At 40.1% G+C, this 17931-nt stretch overlaps 1 protein-coding gene across 2 annotated transcripts in view; it reads right to left on the bottom strand.

Moving 5' to 3' along the window:
- Positions 1 to 17931, bottom strand: part of rttn (rotatin) — a 224289-nt gene that overhangs the window by 135156 nt on the left and 71202 nt on the right. For both annotated transcript variants that reach the window (XM_078217148.1, XM_078217147.1), the window contains 2 exons: positions 4330 to 4501; positions 1485 to 1584 (listed from right to left, as the gene is read on the bottom strand). In XM_078217148.1, coding sequence (XP_078073274.1) covers positions 1485 to 1584; positions 4330 to 4501 — 272 coding nt within the window. The remainder of the gene's footprint in view (positions 1 to 1484; positions 1585 to 4329; positions 4502 to 17931) is intronic.

Genomic DNA, 17931 nt, shown 5'->3' with positions numbered 1-17931 from the left:
TATTTTGATTCCACTATTATTTTGCATCTCTTGTGAAATCCTTTTCTTTGATATTATCATTGAATCCCAACAGTGCAGAAGGAGGCCATTCAGCCCATTGGGCCTGCACCGACAACAATTCCACCCTATCCCCGTAACTCCACATATTTACCCTGCTAATCCCACTGACACGAAGGGGCAATTTAGAATGGCCAATCAACCTAACCCGCACACCTTTGGACTGTGGGAGGAAACCGGAGCACCCGGAGGAAACTCACGCAGACAAAAGGAGAATGTGCAAACACCACACCACACAGACAGTGACCCGAGGCCGGAATTGAACCCCAGACGCTGAGAGGCACAGTAAGTAGTCTCACAACACCAAGTTAAAGTCCAATAGGTTTATTTGGTAGCACGAGCTTTCGGAGTGCCGCTCCTTCCTCAGGTGAGTGCAGGATTGTGCCACCACTGTGTCACCGTGCCGCCCATACTCCTTTGCTGCAGTTTAATGATAATCCATGTCTGTGAGTTTGTTACAAAGGCTTACAGGAGGTGCAAGCTATTAAATTAAAAGTAGCAAAAAGAAATGAATCTAATAGCTTGTGATTTTTTAAAAACAATCCTCTCTGCTTCCTTCCAGAAGGCAATTAACTCCTCAGTGCGGTATAGCTCTATGAGCTCCCGAATCACATTATATCGTACTCAAGTGGCCATTCTTCTTGCATGAGTCTCTGCAGTGGGTACTAACAGGCTATTTAACCAAGGGCCAACGTCCCAAAACTATCCTCAGATGAAGGTCACATATGCGCCCTTCAGATGTCGCTGATAGCACTCAGGAGCAATAACTGTGAATCAACTTTCTGTTAGCTAACTCAAGAGCTCTGAGGCTAACTGTAATTCTTAATACTTTGTGTGGTCTGTGGTCAGATAAATCAACACAGATTGGGAATAAAGCTCAGGATCTTCTTGGTCTGCATGGCTGAGTCTTGATCCCGAAAAGCAAAAAGAGAGCAAGTGCAACTACTGTTTCCAAACAAATATAATCTTTCCTCCTTTTGAATTATGATTACTTTCTTGTTTTATGTTATTTTGCTATGTCCTGCCTCATGCATGGTTGCATGTGCACAGGTTACATTTTGCGAGATATCCGTTACTAGACACCTGCCTGGGACGATCACAGTTCCCTACCGCTCTTCATTGTGTGGAAAGGGCTGTCTTGCATTTAGTGCTTGTCCATCACAGCACAACTGAAACTATTAATCAGATGCCATTGCTTCTTAATGTTGCGCAACACCCATTACTGCAGTCTTTGCTAACAGATCCTGACAGTAGAAAGAGGAATACTAATCATGTGCAATTTAGCACAATATTCAGCCCTATCCTCACATCATTACATCCCACCGTACTGTGCAGTACAATAGATTTTAAAACTGTTTCGCCTGTTGGGGCAGTAAAAATGCAACCGCTTGAAAAATTATGAACAGCACTGAATGGGAAGCGCCTACCTTGTGCCATAATAGCCAGCTGCTCTGCTGCAGATTTCCGAAGAGTCAGGTCAACAGCCTCAGAAATCAGGATTTCATACACTTTGCAAATATTATCATCCTAGGGCATAAAAAACAGTAGAATAGTATTACCTTTAAAATTCATTGAATCATACGTTTAAATATGGCAACGCGAAACATGCAAGGCTATGTATGAAAACAAGATAATGACCATGTTCAGGAGGGGTCCTTCCCAGCTTCATAACCTAAGGGACTGTTGTATAGTATATAATGTTACAACAGTAATCATGAGCACAGCCTTTTAACATTATTTTATCACTGAACAATATAAAAATATTAGAGTTTAAATCCAGGAGTTTTTAATAATTTAGGAACAGTATATATAGATTTAAAATACTTTAATTGTTTGCAATCTGAAATGCGGGACACAGTACATTGGGCTGTAAATATTGTACTACAACTTAGTGAGATGGTGTCTCATGACTCGGGTCTCCCTTCCACATACCAAGCTCCTGACCTCATTCATGCAATCGGGAGTTCGATTTTTGTTTGAAACCCAGAGCGTAGTAAGAATATGCAACTCATTACCAAATGCATTGAGTGACGCAAATAGCATTGATGCATTTAATGGAAGGTTACAAAAGTATGAGGGGAAATAGATTGAAGAAGATATTGATAGGGTAAAAGACTGACAGATCTGCTGGGCCCAATAGCCTGTTTCAGTGCTGCAACGTCTAGTGTAGTTCCGTACACTTTTTAGGTGAATGGACGGTTCCGAGAATCGTTACCAAAACAACTACAGTTTCTATTTACATCAATAAAGAGACTTATAAACTCCATGTAAACTGATCAAACTCACAATGTCAAACTAAACGGGGCAGCAGAATCCAAAGTACCCCAGGAATGACAAAACAAGTCAGATAAATATGCAACAAATTCAAAAAATGCTGGAAAAACAAAGTAAGTCTGATAGCATCTGACAGGACAGAGAGTAGAGTTAATGTTTCGAGTCTAGATGACTCTTTGTCAGAGCTGAAGTATGCAAATGTGAAGTGTAATAGCAAATTAAATCTAACATATACAAGCACAAGGTACTGGACCTAGCTCAAATAAAATGAATGTCATAACTGGTCTAGCTAAAGGATTAGAGGAAAGAGCTCCAGAAATATTTGGTCAGAATATTGCCCAAAAAGCTTTTGCCTGCAACGTTGTTGCTGCTAAAGGCTTCCAGCACCTGAGTGAACATTTCCTTAGCCAATGCAGCTTAACGATTGGGGAATAAATGCGGGAAGGACCAAAAGGAGGGTGAAATAAAGGGGGTGAATTCAATGTCCAATCAGGTGTAGAAAAAGAAATAAGGACAGGAAAAGAGAGAGAGGAAACAGGAAGAGTAACAAACCTAAATACTTATCGTTCTCTCCCTGAAAACTGCAAATCTGGAAGGAATGAGACTTCACAATTGTTATTGTTAATATTCAGTGCCAGCGAGATTGTTTGGCAGCCATTAATAATGAACACATTTTTTGAAATGCAATTACACTTGTAATGATAGAAATTAACTTTCTACAGAAGGTTAAATGGGCAATTAATAGGCAAATACAGCAAGTTTCTAAAAATGTGAGGTGAGATGTGGTTTTTGTGAAGCTGACAGAGTGGCGAAATACAAGGAGCATCTTTTAGACATTCATACTTAACCACACCTCTGTTACTTATATGAAGTTGCTTTACCATTTACTTAGAAATAATGGCAAGCATGATTAGCTTTGCTGTTATTTTGACAACGATTAGCACCCGTTTAATATATTTAAACATTCTGGACCACAAAATGATGCTGATTTACATTGTCAAAACCTGTTGCAGGATATAAAAAAACACACAATGGGCATTAAATCATGTGCCTCGTAACAGAAATACAAGGTAGCGTTTCAACCTCATTAATGTGGTGCAGAAAGGTGGCTTGAAACTAATCCCAAACGCTAGGTAGTCTTTGGTTTTTCAGTTTTTAGAGTTGATCTTATAAATGTAATAATATAGGAAGCACTTATTTAGAACACTACTTTGAATTAAACTATGGCAGCAGGATAAGGGGTCCAAACAAGACAAAAGCTAATTTAGAACTGAACCCCAGCAGTGATCATGAGCTTTCTAATCATCTAAGCAGCATTTGGAAAGAATAATCGGCATTTATTTCTTTTAATGTCACAAATAGGTTTACATTAACACAACAATGAAGTTATTGTGAAAATCCCCTAGTCACCACACTCTGGCACTTGTTCGGGTACACTGAAGGAGAATTTAGCATGGCCAATGTACATAACCAGCATGTCTTTCAGACTATGAGAGGAAACTGGAGCACCTGGAGAAAACACACCCGGAGGAAACCCGCGCAGACACGGGGAGAAAGTGCAGACTCTGCACAGACAATTACCCAAGCCAGGAATCGAACCCAGGTCCGTGGCACGGTGAGGCAGCAGCACTAACCACTGTGCCACCCATTATGGATAGGCAATAAATGCTGGCCTAATCAGTAATGCCCATGTTCCGTGAATGAACAACAAAGAGGAGAAAGAGTGCACTATCTTCCTGTGTGGATGAGAAACAAGGAGCTGAATGCGTTTTTGAATCAGTCTCTATGTTGTAGCATATCTTGCTTATTTTCAACCTTCAACTTCATGTTGTCATATTTTAGAAAATTATTTTACAAGAATAATTTTCATGTCTAATTACATTTTTAACTACATACAAACAAATAGATTATATGCAGAAGGTCAATGCAGAGACAAACAGGTACTTCTCGGATCCTGTATAATTGAAAGAAGAAACAACAAAATTGGCAGCTTCTCACCTTAAAGAAAGATTTGCCAGAGTCTTCCAATTGCAAATCAATAGATTTATCCAATATGTACAAATCTGACACACCATTCAATATACTTCCTTGCAACACAGGCTGCTTATTGGAGGCGCCTTCTTCATTTACCAGGTAAGGCATCAAGTGTGTAAGAGCTACTGAGCGCACTCTATTGAACAAACAGATAGAAAGATTAAATAGTTCTTCTGATATAAAAGCAGCAAGATTACATTGTCAGAAAAGCTGATCATAGCCAACAGAGTAAATTAATTATAAATAGGACAGCAAATTTTCCTGATGCATGTGAAGAAGGGAATTCCTAACCAGCTAATAAGATTCATAGGCAGAATGCTGTCTTTCAGGGGACAGGAGATCAGTAAGGAGTTAAATAATTCTTAAAAGCTAACACAAACAGTTTACACATATGTGAATGCTGTAAAAGAATCAAAACAAGTAGTTATGATTTTAAAACATATATGCTGACATTTTAAATATATTTTAAATGTATTGTTCACTTTAGCCAAGCAAAGTTACCAAAAGGCATGGTGGTAAATGTCAATAGTTTAAACCCAGAGGTCTGGGAACCGCCAGTCAGCAGTAGTCATATCGAGAGGATTCCTATAAGGGAACGTATGTTGCAACATGAATGAATAGATGCATTCACTGCCCAGACACAAGGATAGATATGCCCCTGGACACAGGAACATATGTCTATTCAACTTGGCAGTGAGCCAGTGGGAATGTTCACTTTGACCTTACGGTAGCATCTGCCGTTAGCAGGCAACAGGGAGGTAGTTAGAGCCAAGAAGTGAGGCGACGTCCGGACTAGTTGGATGAATGTCATATCACCATGCTATGAAGTATCATATGGTTGGCTGAGGTTTGTAATGATGCATGACTGTTAAATGAAATTGATTTTAAGCAAATAAAAGGTGGAATTATTGATTAGAAAAAAACTATAATTGATCTGTATTTGACTCTGTACATCAGATCTTTGAGTGGTTCTGTAGCTCTATTCCCAGAGCTAATTAACCATTTGAGAGTCTCCGGTCAGCTGCATGTTTGTTTTGTTTGTTGTAGGTAAAATAAATTTTGTTACGTCTTGGCAGAGATATTTGCCTTGCGAGTTTTGAATCGTCTTAGTTAAGACACAATTGACCACTTTCAAATTTCCCCACAACAGCATGTTAAACGTGGAGAATAAAAACTTAGCACATACATAGAAGTGAAAATATGATTCAAAGCAGCTGTTTTGATAATGATCTGATTAAAACTTGATAGTGCACAATATAAAAGTTGCTCTTTGCTTACTTAAGTGCCTGATCCTCAAAAGCTAAAATCATATTTAAGCAATTATTTGCACAATCACAAAAACTATTCACAGAACCCCTACAGTACAGAAGGTGGCTATTTCCAATCGAATCTGTACCGACTCTCTGATAGAGCATCTTGGATATAAGATAAAGGAGCAGAATCAAGAACCTATCTATCGCTAACTTAAATATACTCAATGACCTGGCCTCCACAGTTTTCTGTGGCAGTGAATTCCATAGATTCACTACCCTCTGGCTAAAGAAATTCCTCCTCATCTTGGTTCTAAAGGGTCATCCCTTTTTTCTGAGGCTGTGCCCTCTGATCCTAGCCTTGCCTACTAATAGAAACATCTCTACGTCCACTCTATCTAGGCCTTTCGGTATTCTGCAAGTTTCAATGAGATCGCCCCCCATTCCCCCGCCCCATCCTTCAAAACACCATCGAGTACAGACCCAGAGTTCACAAATTCTCCTCATATGTTAAGCTTTTCATTCCTGGGATCATTCTCCTTTGAACTTTCTCCAGGGCCAGCACATCCTTCCTTAGATGCTGGGTCCAAAATTGCTCACGATACTCCAAATGTGGCCTGACCAGAGCCTTATAAAGCCTCATCAGTACATCCCTGCTTTTGTATTGTAGTCCTCAAAATGAATGCTAACACTGCATTTGCCTTCCTAACTACCAACTCAACCTGCAAGTTAACCTTCAGAGGATCCTGAACTAGGACTCCCAAGTCGCTTTGTGCTTCCGATTTTTGAATTTTCTCCCCATTTAGAAAATAGTCTACGCCTCTATTCTTCCTACCAAAGTGCATAACCTCACACTTTCCCACATTATATTCCATCTGCCATTTCTTTGGCCACTCTCCTAACCTGTCCAAGTCTTCTGCAGACTCCCCACCTCCTCAATACTACCTGTCTCTCCATCTTTGTATCATCTGCAAACTTAGCCACAATGCCCTCCGTTCCTTCATCTAGATCACTGATGCATCAAGTGAAAAGTTGTAGTCCCAACGCGAATCCCTGCAGAGCTCCATTAGTCATTGGCTGCCATCCTGAAAAAGAATCTTTTCCATCCATGTACCTGTCCAAATGTATTTTAAATGTTGTAATTGAACCCGCCTCTACAACCTCCTCTGGCAGCTCATTCCATATACACATCCTCTGTTTGAAAAAGTTGTCCCTCAGGTCCCTTTAAAATTTTTCCCCTCTCACCTTAAACCTATGCCCTCTGGTTTTGTGTTAGAGAGATACATGGACTGGGATTTTCCAGTCCTGCCTGTGGCGGGAATTGTTGCGTGCGGGACAGAAAAGCTGACAGACCAAAGGTCTGTTGACAATGGGCGTGAATTTCCGGTTCTGCCCACAGCCCAAGAGTCCAAACCAGAAAGTGTCACTTGGGAAAGTTAGTTCAATGGCAAACCTTGTACAGAAAACAAAATAAAGCGAGGGAAAGAAAGGTAGCATTGAAAGAAAACAGATGGAGAAGTAAAACAAAAAAATTAAACTTTTAAATCATTTAAAACCTCCAACAATAATTAAAATCTGAAGGAATGAGTTTTCTCACTTATCCCATGTACTTTAATGTAGGATTTCTCAGTAGGATACTGGTATAGCAAAGATTCAAAGGAACAGGCCAACTCAAACTGCAACTTCCCGATGAATGCATTTAACTTTATATGCATGCCGCCAGAATTTGCTGTCCGATTTATGCATTAATAATGAAGCGTGCTGATGACCTCAGTGTTACTTCGGCTACAGAATCTGAGCCATAATGTTTTTGCTTCGCAAGATAATCAAATACAACACTGAACACTTTAGACCCACTTTTGTTCAGGAAATTGATGGCACCTTATCTAGAATGGAATAGGTGAGTTCTGAATCATTCTGGACTGAAATACTATAATTTTTCATTGAATTCCTCCCAGGATTGAAAGGAAATGGTGATCAGTTCAAGCTTTCCCCTGCTTGGATGTTAACAAGTTACTCACATGGTTCTGGATATGAAATACATCAAGGTTATTCCATATAGTCCATCAGAATGAATATACTCAGTGGAGCAAACTGACAGATTATGGTCTTTGAGATGAGAAGAGGGTGATCTATGCTTTTTCTTAATGCCTATGTGTCTAAAACCTACAGTTCTTGTTTTGTTTACAAATACTCCCAAGGAGCAGCATTACTCTTAATAGAAGGACATGTTTATTTATCTGCCTCATAACAACAATAACCAAGTCAAATCCTGTGATATTGGTTTATCCAAGCAAGGGGCTTCTAAAATAGATATCGCTCACAGAATTTTTAAAGACGTTTTGATTTATTTGTTTTACGATGTACATTCTTTTTTGCAATCATATAATGGAATCAAGCAGAATGAAAGGTAATTTCAGGAGAAAGCTGGAATTTTACAGAGAATTTGAACAGGAATCCAAAATCATATCCTATGTTTGTGTCAATTAAGTCTGGATCAACACCACAAAAGATTTAAAATTTAAAAACTCTCTTGACCAAAACATGGGCTTAGAGGACAGTGATTTTAACAGGAGTAATGTTGAAGAATATTGCTGCATATGAAATGACGAATGTACAAGTTTAGGAAGAACAAGATTTAAATTTTGAAATTATAGGATTTTGCGAAGAGCAAGTTTTCAAAATCATTCAGGAGATGTGGAATTAAGGTGTGCACTCAACTTTTCAAGTTACTACATTGAGCAAGTGTAATAATTGCAAGGCTCCACAATTACTTGGCAGGTGAGTAATTTAATTATTTAGTCAAATCAAACTATACACAAAGGGAAGACAACAAAGACCTCCATACACTTCAACTCCTGAGGGTCAACTGCCAGAGCTCCAGTGCCGATCTCCAACTGCCGCCCTTTAACTGCCGTAATGCGAGCTTGGACTCACACTCCACCTCTGCAGAATGCGAGTTTTGACTTGCGTTCAACCGCTGCTCCCGCTCTTCGACTTGCGCTCCACCGCCACTCTCTCCCGAACTCATACTCAACCATCATGTATCACGCTCTGCTGCTTAGCCACATCTCCCTCTCCCTTTAAGTTTTTCACAAGCGAATTTACGAACAGACAACTATTTACAGTGAAAGATAATATAATTATTTTTAAAAATGTTTAGGTGATGTAGTGCATTCTCTCAAAATTTCAGTTATCAGGAATTTCCGAATTCTCTGAGAACGGTACAGCTCTCCGTCTGGCTCTACCCAGTTGAAATAGCAATGTCTTGATTAGTGATCAGGTATTTGTAGTTTCAGAAGATGCACTAGTGCAGACATCTGCTCCAGTTCCCATGGGAACAACACCAAGTGCCTTTTCCGAATTAAACGGTCCCACTGAACTTGGCAATATTGAAGAAATGAATTATCCTTCTCTGTTTGTCTCGTGTTAGTTTTGTTCTTGCTTATGTGGTCTTATTTTTCTTCCTTGGAGGTCAATCAGATTCGACATCGGGCTGTTTTAGTTATGATTTTCCCAGGCACCCAGGATGTACCAAATTTAAAGTTCCTAATGAATACAAAGTCATTTATCTCAAATGATCTCTATCATCCCTAACAAAATAATGATATCCCTTTTGCATACCTTGTTTCGTTTCCACTTTCTCCGCTAAATTTGGAAACACCAGATCAAGTCTTGTTCAGAGACACCTCCCCATTAGTATCCCTCTTGTGAGGGGTATTCTCAGAGTAAAGTGTGGTGTTGCTCTGTAAGTGAGGAGAAATCTAGCAAGCTGGGTGCACCGGTTGTTTATTCATTGCTGCCCTGAACATCTGGACAGCTCTTTCTGCTCAGCGATTCAAAGCTGGGTGATAGGGTACCATGTAGACATGTTTTATTCCATTATTCATTAACTGCTGAAACTCTGTTCCATTACCTGAGACTAAAACTTCTGGCAGGCCATGTGTAGCAAATGTTTGTTGTAGTTTTTTGATTGTTGCAGATCACATTGGTGTTTTCATTTCATAAATATTAAGACACTTAGAATGGGCATCAACAGTAATTAGGAACATAGTGCCCAAAATGGACCAGCAAAATCCACATGCAACTGTACCCAAGGTCAGCCAGGCATCTCCCACAGGTGCAAGTTAGCCAAGGAGACATTCTTTCTTGCAATTGGAATTGATCACAACACTTTACTAGATTTTCAATATCTTTATCAATGCCTGACCACCAAATATAACTTCTTGCGAACATCTTCATTTTAGTCTGACCTGGGTGAACATTGTGTAATTCCTGCAGTGAAGTTTCTCTTGCTGGGCCAGGAACCACTACCCTAGACACCCACAGTATTACTCCGTCCTCACACCTCAATTCGTCTTTGCAGTGCTGAAAAAGTTTGAAGTGGTCCGATATGGTCACTTACCTTGGAATTAAAGTCAATGCCAAGGGACTGCACCCTTTTGAAGAAAAAGTGAAAGCTATAAAGGAAGCACCAGCACTGAGAAATGTGCCAGTACTGAAAAACCTTTTGGGCATGATTAATTATTATGGCTGGTTGATACCAAATAAATCAACATTACTGGTACCGTTATACCTGCTTTAAAAAAAATATCAACTGGACTGGGTCTCGGAGTGCAATTCCAGACTTGTTTTGACAACAGTGACAGGGCTAACACTATTTCTCGTGGTACTGTGGTGGTGGCATTGTTCGAAGCAGTGGAAGTCGATTCAGGGCATCTGCATTTGATATTGTGGTACCTGGTTTATGTTGGAGTATGTAGTTGTATGCTGCTAGAAGTAAAGCCCACCATTGGACGCTGGCTGATCCAATAGAGAAATAAGCTTGCCCTTGTAAAATAACCCTAATAATAGTGGCTTGCAATCACAAAGTGACACTTGTAAACATATTGGTGGAATATTTTAACTCCATAAATGATAGCTGGCCCTTCTCTCTCAATTTGGGAATATTTTCTCTTGGTATCAGTTAAGGTTCTTGATGTAAAAGCAATGGGCTGTTCTACGCCATCTTCATTCTATGAGACAAAACTGCCCCTATGCTAACTGGCAAAATTATCATCTCTTTTTGGGTCAAAATGGACAAGCACTTCTGAAGATTGTAAAGCAAATTTAACTTTCTTGAAAGCCTCTTTGTGATTCGCTCCAATATCAATGTTGATATTTTTTTAAAAGCAGGTATAACGGTACCAGTAATGTTGATTTATTTGGTATCAACCAGCCATAATAATTAATCATGCCCAAAAGGTTTTTCAGTACTGACACATTTCTCAGTGCTGGTGCTTCCTTTATAGCTTTCAGTTTTTCTTCAAAAGGGTGTAGTCCCTTGGCATTGACTTTAATTCCAAGGTAAGTGACCTAATGAGCCTGAAAGGTACTCTTCTCTCTTTTAAGTCGCACCCCTGCCTCTTTGAATCTCTTAAGCACCCCTATGTTTGCCAAACGCTTTTTTAGGGCAACTCCTGTTATTAAAACATCATCCATGTATATCATTTCTTTGGGTATGTCTTGCAATAAACTTTCCATGGTTCATTTAAAATGAGTGCATGCTGAAGACACACAAAAAGGGATTGAAATAAACCCTTGTGGGCGTTAAGTGTTAAAAATGTTCTTGAATTCTGATCCAATTCTAATTGCTAATAGACGTGGCTCATGTCTATTTTTGTATAGGCTTCCTGCTAGCTTTGCATAAAGATACTCAATTTTTGTGCAGCTTGGCTGTGTGATTTGTAGTCCTCACACGATGTACAGATTAAATTGATTGGCCACGTTAAATTGCCCCTTAGTGTCAGAGGGATTAGCAGGGAAAATACATGAGATTACAGGGATGGGGCCTGGGTGGGATTGTTGTCAGTGCAAGCTCAATGGGTTGAATGGCCTCCTTCTACACTATGGGGATTGGATGAATCTATGAAAATACGGACAGTCCTGTCCAATTTTAGTATGGGTACGATGGGAGTAGCCCATTCAGAAAACTATTGACCTAATGATTTCTAATTCTTCTGAACGTTTAAGTTCTGTCTCGACTTTCTGATGCAAGGCATAAGGCACTGGAGGAGCTCTAAAAAGATTTGGGGTAGCGTCTCGATTGTGACTCCCAGAATTCTGCCGAACTCATTTTGAAAAACCTTTGGGTATTTTTTTAAAAAACTTCTTGTAAACCACCATCAGATATATTGAAGATATTTAACCAATTTAGTTTTCTTTAACGTAACCAATCTCGTCCCATGAGACTAGGCCCCTTTTGCGACAATGATCAGTGGTTGAGTAGACTGGTGCTGATAAGTCACTGGTGTGGATATGGTTCCCAAAATTTTGAGGGTTTCCCCCATATATGTGGCGAATCGAGCTGTTGCATTACTTAACGTTAGGTGTTGAACTCCACCTTGACGGTATTTAAATGTCTGCTCCCCTACGATGGTAATAGAAGTACCGATCCACTTCCATGCTTAGTGGCTGTCTGTTAACCAAGAGCCATTACCATAGGATCCAATTTACTCCTATTTACATTATTTGATTGCTATGTCTCTGATTCCACTTCTGAATCATATTCTAAATTCTGCATTGGTGTTCAGTTTTTTTGTTTAAACTAGGTATATGCTTTTTGACTCGGCACTTGATTCAGATGTGGCCTCTTTGACTGCAGCTGAAACAGATACGATCCTAGAGTTTACATTTTTCCTGGGGGTGATCTCCCCTGCACCTATAACATTTGTCAGAATTTCTGATTTGATGACAGCTTTGTTTTTCTTTTGTCCTCTGCCATGCTAGTTGAGTTTCTGCTCTGTCTGTGCACTCAACTCTGCCCTCCCAACTTGCCACAGTTTTATACTAAAGCTGACTCACCGCTCCTTTATACATGCACTGTAACTGGGAGAGTGCCTCTCTACGCACTCTCAATTGCCTATTTCCATGGCTTTCTCTAAGAAAATCCTGTCAGTAGTTTTTTCTGTATGTTTTAGTTATTTATGCTGCAAACTAATCTGTCTTGCAGCATGTCATTTAGCTAATATCCAAATTCAAATGACTCAACCAATTTTCTTTGTTTTGCCGTATATGTCACAATTGACTTCCCAGGGTCCCTTTACAGCAGAGTTAAACTTAAAACGCTGCATGATGATCGACGGTCAAGGGTTATAATGATCATCAACTAAAGTTACAAGCTGGTCAGAAGGCTTAGCATCTGGAGTTTCTGAAATCATAGAAACCCTACAGTACAGAAAGAGGCCATTTGGCCCATCGAGTCTGCACCGACCACAATCCCACCCAGGCCCTACCCCCATATCCCTACATATTTACCCACTAATCCCTCTAACCTGCGCATCTCAAGACACTAAGGGGCAATTTTTTAGCATGGCCAATCAACCTAACCCGCACATCTTTGGACTGTGGGAGGAAACCGGAGCACCCGGAGGAAACCCACGCAGACACGAGGAGAATGTGCAAACTCCACACAGACAGTGACCCAAGCCGGGAATCGAACCCAGGTCCCTGGAGCTGTGAAGCAGCAGTGCTAACCACTGTGCTACCGTCTGGTGATAGTAGTTTCAGAAGATGCACTAGTGAGGTCCACATATCGTAAGCAGAATTCTTTTTGCTTATTTTCTCCTGTAATCTCATTAACGAAGAAATAGCAGAGTCTTTCAATGTACAGAGCCCAGTATTCAATCTCTGGGTCAAAAGAATAAACTTTCCTAAAAAGGAGCATTTTTTTTTTTTACTTATTGTTGCTGCAGAGATTTTTTTTTTAAAAATAACAGGCAGACTTTTCCACCACCCCTCGATCTCAGGAACTGGTGACTCTAGTCCCAATTTAGATAATCGCCAAATGTAACAATTGCGAGACTCTACAATTACTTGGCAGGTGAAAGTAATTGAATTATTTATTTGAAGCAGACTATATGGAAAGGAATACAATAAAGACTTCATATTCTTCAACTTCTGATGGTCAACTGTCAGAGCTCCACCACCGATTTTTAACCGCTGCAACTCGAGCTTGGACTCGTGCTCCACTTCCGCAGAATGCGAGTTTGGACTCACGTTCAACTGCTGCTCCACACACCCGAACTCGTGCTCAAGTGCTGCGTATCATGCTCTGCTGTGCTACCACAATAAGCCAACAGGAACTTGGTGTCTGACTCACTTTGGAGTAGCTATAATTCTTTGATCATATCACTACAAACTCACAAAAGATAACCTATCTGGAAGCATCTACTAAAAAGAGTGCTAATGCAAGAATGGTTAGAGTGGGAATTCACTAAGTGGTACAGATAGTTTAAACTGAAATAAAATGAGCTTTCTTCCATTATGAATGCAAGTCAGCAGCAATTAACAATAAACAGTTAATCACCTGGCAGTAGATCTCTGACTTGGTGTTAATTATAGTGGTTGACTGTTGACTGACCAGTTGTAATTGAAGCACTTCCAAAAGGTATATATTAGAAGATTTTCTGACGCACAGAACTGGAAGTATTGCAAGTCATAAACTCTAAAAATCATCAACAAGAACATGCCAGAATTTGTATTAAGTGAGTCACCTCCCAACTCCCTAAAGTCTGTCTACTATTTCCAAGGTAAAAGGAGTGCGATGGAATATATCCATGTGCATGGAGGGCCATATCATCAACATTCAAGAAGCTCAACACCATGTAGCGCAAAGCAACCCATTTGATTAGCACATTATCTCCCATCTTAAGCATTATTTCACTCCACAACGGGTGCAGTATGGCTACAGTAAATACAATCTACAAACTGCAATGCAACAACTCACCACGGTTTCTTCGACAAGCATTTCCCAAACCTGGGATCTTTACCATCTGGAAGGACAAGGCATCAGGCATATGGAAACACCAACTCCAGGACTCTCTTGAGAACACACACCGAGACTTGGTAATGTATCACTGTTCCTTCAATGTTGCTGGGTCAAAATTGTGGAACTCCATACTCCAAACATTATGGAAATACCTTCACCACACAGATTGCAGCAGTTCAACAAGGTGCCTCACCACCAGCTACTCGAGCACAATTAGGGATGGACAATAAATGCTGAACTGCCAATGGTGCCCACAACTCATGAATAAATTAGATTAGTTAAGTAGGAATTTGGTGCAGTGGAGGAAGATGTTTAATGCTTTAAATCAAACTGTAACAGTAAATATAAAAATAATCAGAGTAATTAAATCTAAAAGGATAAAATTAAAATTAAGTGGAGCATAGCAACATTAAAGTGATCAGAATCATAATAAAGAAAAGGATGCACATAAATAATTGAATAATGAATAGTAAGGGAATACTAAACTAAAACCAAATATAATACATCGGCCATTTGGCTAAGGTCAAGTCTAGGATCAAGCGTGAGGTCAGGCGTAATGCCTGTTTTTATCAGCTTGGGTCTAGTATGTCTCTTTTGTGGCAATGCGGTGGCACAGTGGTCAGCACTGCTGCCTCACAGCGTCAGGGACCTGGATTCGATTCAAGCCTTGGGTGGCTGTCTGTGTGGAGCTTGCATGTTCTCCCCGTGTCTGCATGGGGTTTCTTCCCACAGTCCAAAGAGGTGCAGGTTAGGCGGATTAGCCATGGTAAATGCATGGGACTATGGGGCTTTGTGGGGTGAGGGCTGGGTAGGATGCTCTTTCGGAGAGCCGGTGCAGTCTTGAGGGGCCGCAAGGCCTCCTTCCGCATTGTAGGGATCCCATAATTCCAGGGATTCTATGATTTTGTGGGGGGCCATGAACTGGATTCAATTTTAATTTTAATTGGTTTTTGAAGCAAGCAAGGAAATGGATTAAGGACTTGCCCTGTTCATTCTGTGCATTGGCTTTGTAACTCTGAGCATGGAATGAAATTTAAAAGTACATATATTATACAGATACATATATACCATATGACTTTTAGGTAAAATGATAAGCCAGTTAAGGGCCAGCTGATCGCCCATAACTCCTATACCATGGCAGAACATCAGAACCCTTTGTGTTTTGCGGATAGCCACCTATGTGCACACACCTCCAGTTGTTCAAACTCGAATTCAAGGGGCCAAGTTCTCCAGGTTAAAATGAGAGCAACAAAGAAGGCATATGACCAAATATCAGGTTCATTATACAACAAAAGAATATTGCCAAATATAGCAAGTGTCATTACAATTCATGCAATAAATAAAACTTGACACTAACTCAACTCCATTTTGTCGAAGTAAAATGACCCTTAAAAGTACACACTATACAAAGGACCACACAGATGATGGCAACAGTGATTTTGAACAGCTGAAAATATTGTGTTCATTGTGCCAAAACAAGTGAGTTACTCAGTCATGGGCTGTATTTGTTGGAATATGTTGTTGACAAGCCACCATACTAGAGGTACTACAGTAAAAAAGATTTTTTTATTTTGACGTGAAGTGATACACTTTGGGAGGAAGGATTCGGAGGCGCAATAGACACCAAATCGCAAAATTATAGAGGGCCCAGAAACAGAGAGAAGTGGGAGTGTGGATACATAATCTTTGAAGGTGGCAGGGCAAGTTGAGATGGTATTAAAAATATGGGATCCATGGTTTTATTAATAGTGGGAAAGAATGCAAAAGTAAAAAAAGTTGTGCTAAATCTCTACGACAAATCACTGGTTAGATATCAGTCGCATTAGCTGACTAATTCTGTGCACACTTTTTAAAAGAAAACAAGGTCTAAAGAAAGTACAGGAGAAATTTAGTGGAATGGCATCAGGGATGAAGGCCTTCAGTTATGTGGTGAGATTGGAGAAGGTGGTTTTTTTCTTCCTTTAAGAGCAGGGAGGAGATTTGATAGAAATGCTCAAAGTCATCAACAGGTTTGATGAGTAAATAAGGGGAAACTGTTTCCAGTGGCAGAAGGGCCAATAACCAGTGGACACAGATTCAAGGTAATTACCAAAGGAACCAGGGACGGCACGAGGAAACTTTCTGTTTACGTAGGAAGATGTTATGATTGATAATTCACTACCTGAAAGGGTGATAGGAGAAGTAATGTTCAAAAGAGAATTGGATAAATACCTGACAAGGGCATTAAAAGTATGCTTTGTAGAATTCTGGTTGCCATCATCATTCTTTATCACTTTTAACAGTAATCCCCTGGTTTCTTCTCTTTTGAACTGCAAACAGTCAAGCAGCACCTTGCTGTAAACAGAAGTCCTGCATGGGACTTACCCTGGTGACTTTTACCTGAGGATTCTATAAACAAAAGAGAAAGGGCTGAAGAAATATTCCCTTCCAGGGAATGAAACACAATTCAGGTTCCAAGCTTAGGGATCTCGATTTCTGGAACAGAAACTCCAGTAAGCTTGACAAGGTCAATGTGGAGAGGATGTTTCCTCTTGTTGGTGAATCTAGAACTAGGCAGTTGCTGTTTAAATATAAGGGGTCATTCATTTAAGACAGAGATGAGGGGTATTTCTTTCTCCAAAGGCAGAAGCAGAGTCTTTGAATATGTTTAAGGCAGAGGTAGCTAGATTCATGATAAGCAAGGTGGTGAAAGGTTATGGGGGTAGGCAGGAATGTGGGATTGGAGTTACAATCAGATCAGCCATGATCGTATTGAATGGTGGAGCAGGCCACCATTCATATGTTCATAAAAGCTAGTGATAAAACAGGAAGAGCTGCCGCTCCAGGAAACGCCACTTTTAAAACAGGCAATTGGTTGTCTGAGTGCAGAATCCACGTGACAGGATTAGTTAGATTTTGGCTGAGAAACAGACGAATGTTAAAGCTGGTAAAATGACAGGTTAACAAGATAGATCTGGTACCAGAACACCATTTTTGTCACAGCTGGCAAACGTAATGAATTAAATCAAGCTCCCGTACATCACTTTGTAACTGGCCTCAAATAGTGCCAGCAGCTGCACCAAAACAGGTTAGAGTGGTGACAAGCGATCAGTCATGTTCATACAAGGTGACATTGATCAACATGTCCAATCTATCATTTGGGTTGATCTGTGGTCTAGACTGACGCAGATTTAGAATGACCTCAGTTTTTCAACCTAAAATAAATAAATATTGGTTGATGTCCAAAGTGTTCGTATATTGTATGGGAAAACATTAAATGTGCTCCCCAAAATGTATTTAAGGGTGCCTCTCTTCGTACTTTTCTCATAGATATCTGCTGCGAAACAATGGCATCTGGAAGGTATTTGGAAAGTAGAACAAATTAGACAACCTCAGAATTTCAACCATTTAACCTCTTCTTCTTTGACAGTCCCTCAGAGTCATAAGAACATAAGAACTAGGAGCAGGAGTAGCCATTTGGCCCCTCAAGCCTGTTCCGCCATTCAATAAGATAATGGCTGATCTTTT

This window comes from Mustelus asterias, chromosome 7, assembly GCF_964213995.1.
Source record: "Mustelus asterias chromosome 7, sMusAst1.hap1.1, whole genome shotgun sequence".
Taxonomy (NCBI): domain Eukaryota; kingdom Metazoa; phylum Chordata; class Chondrichthyes; order Carcharhiniformes; family Triakidae; genus Mustelus; species Mustelus asterias.
The sequence above is the reverse complement of the archived record's forward strand: the minus strand, read 5'-3'. Positions and strand labels throughout refer to the sequence as shown.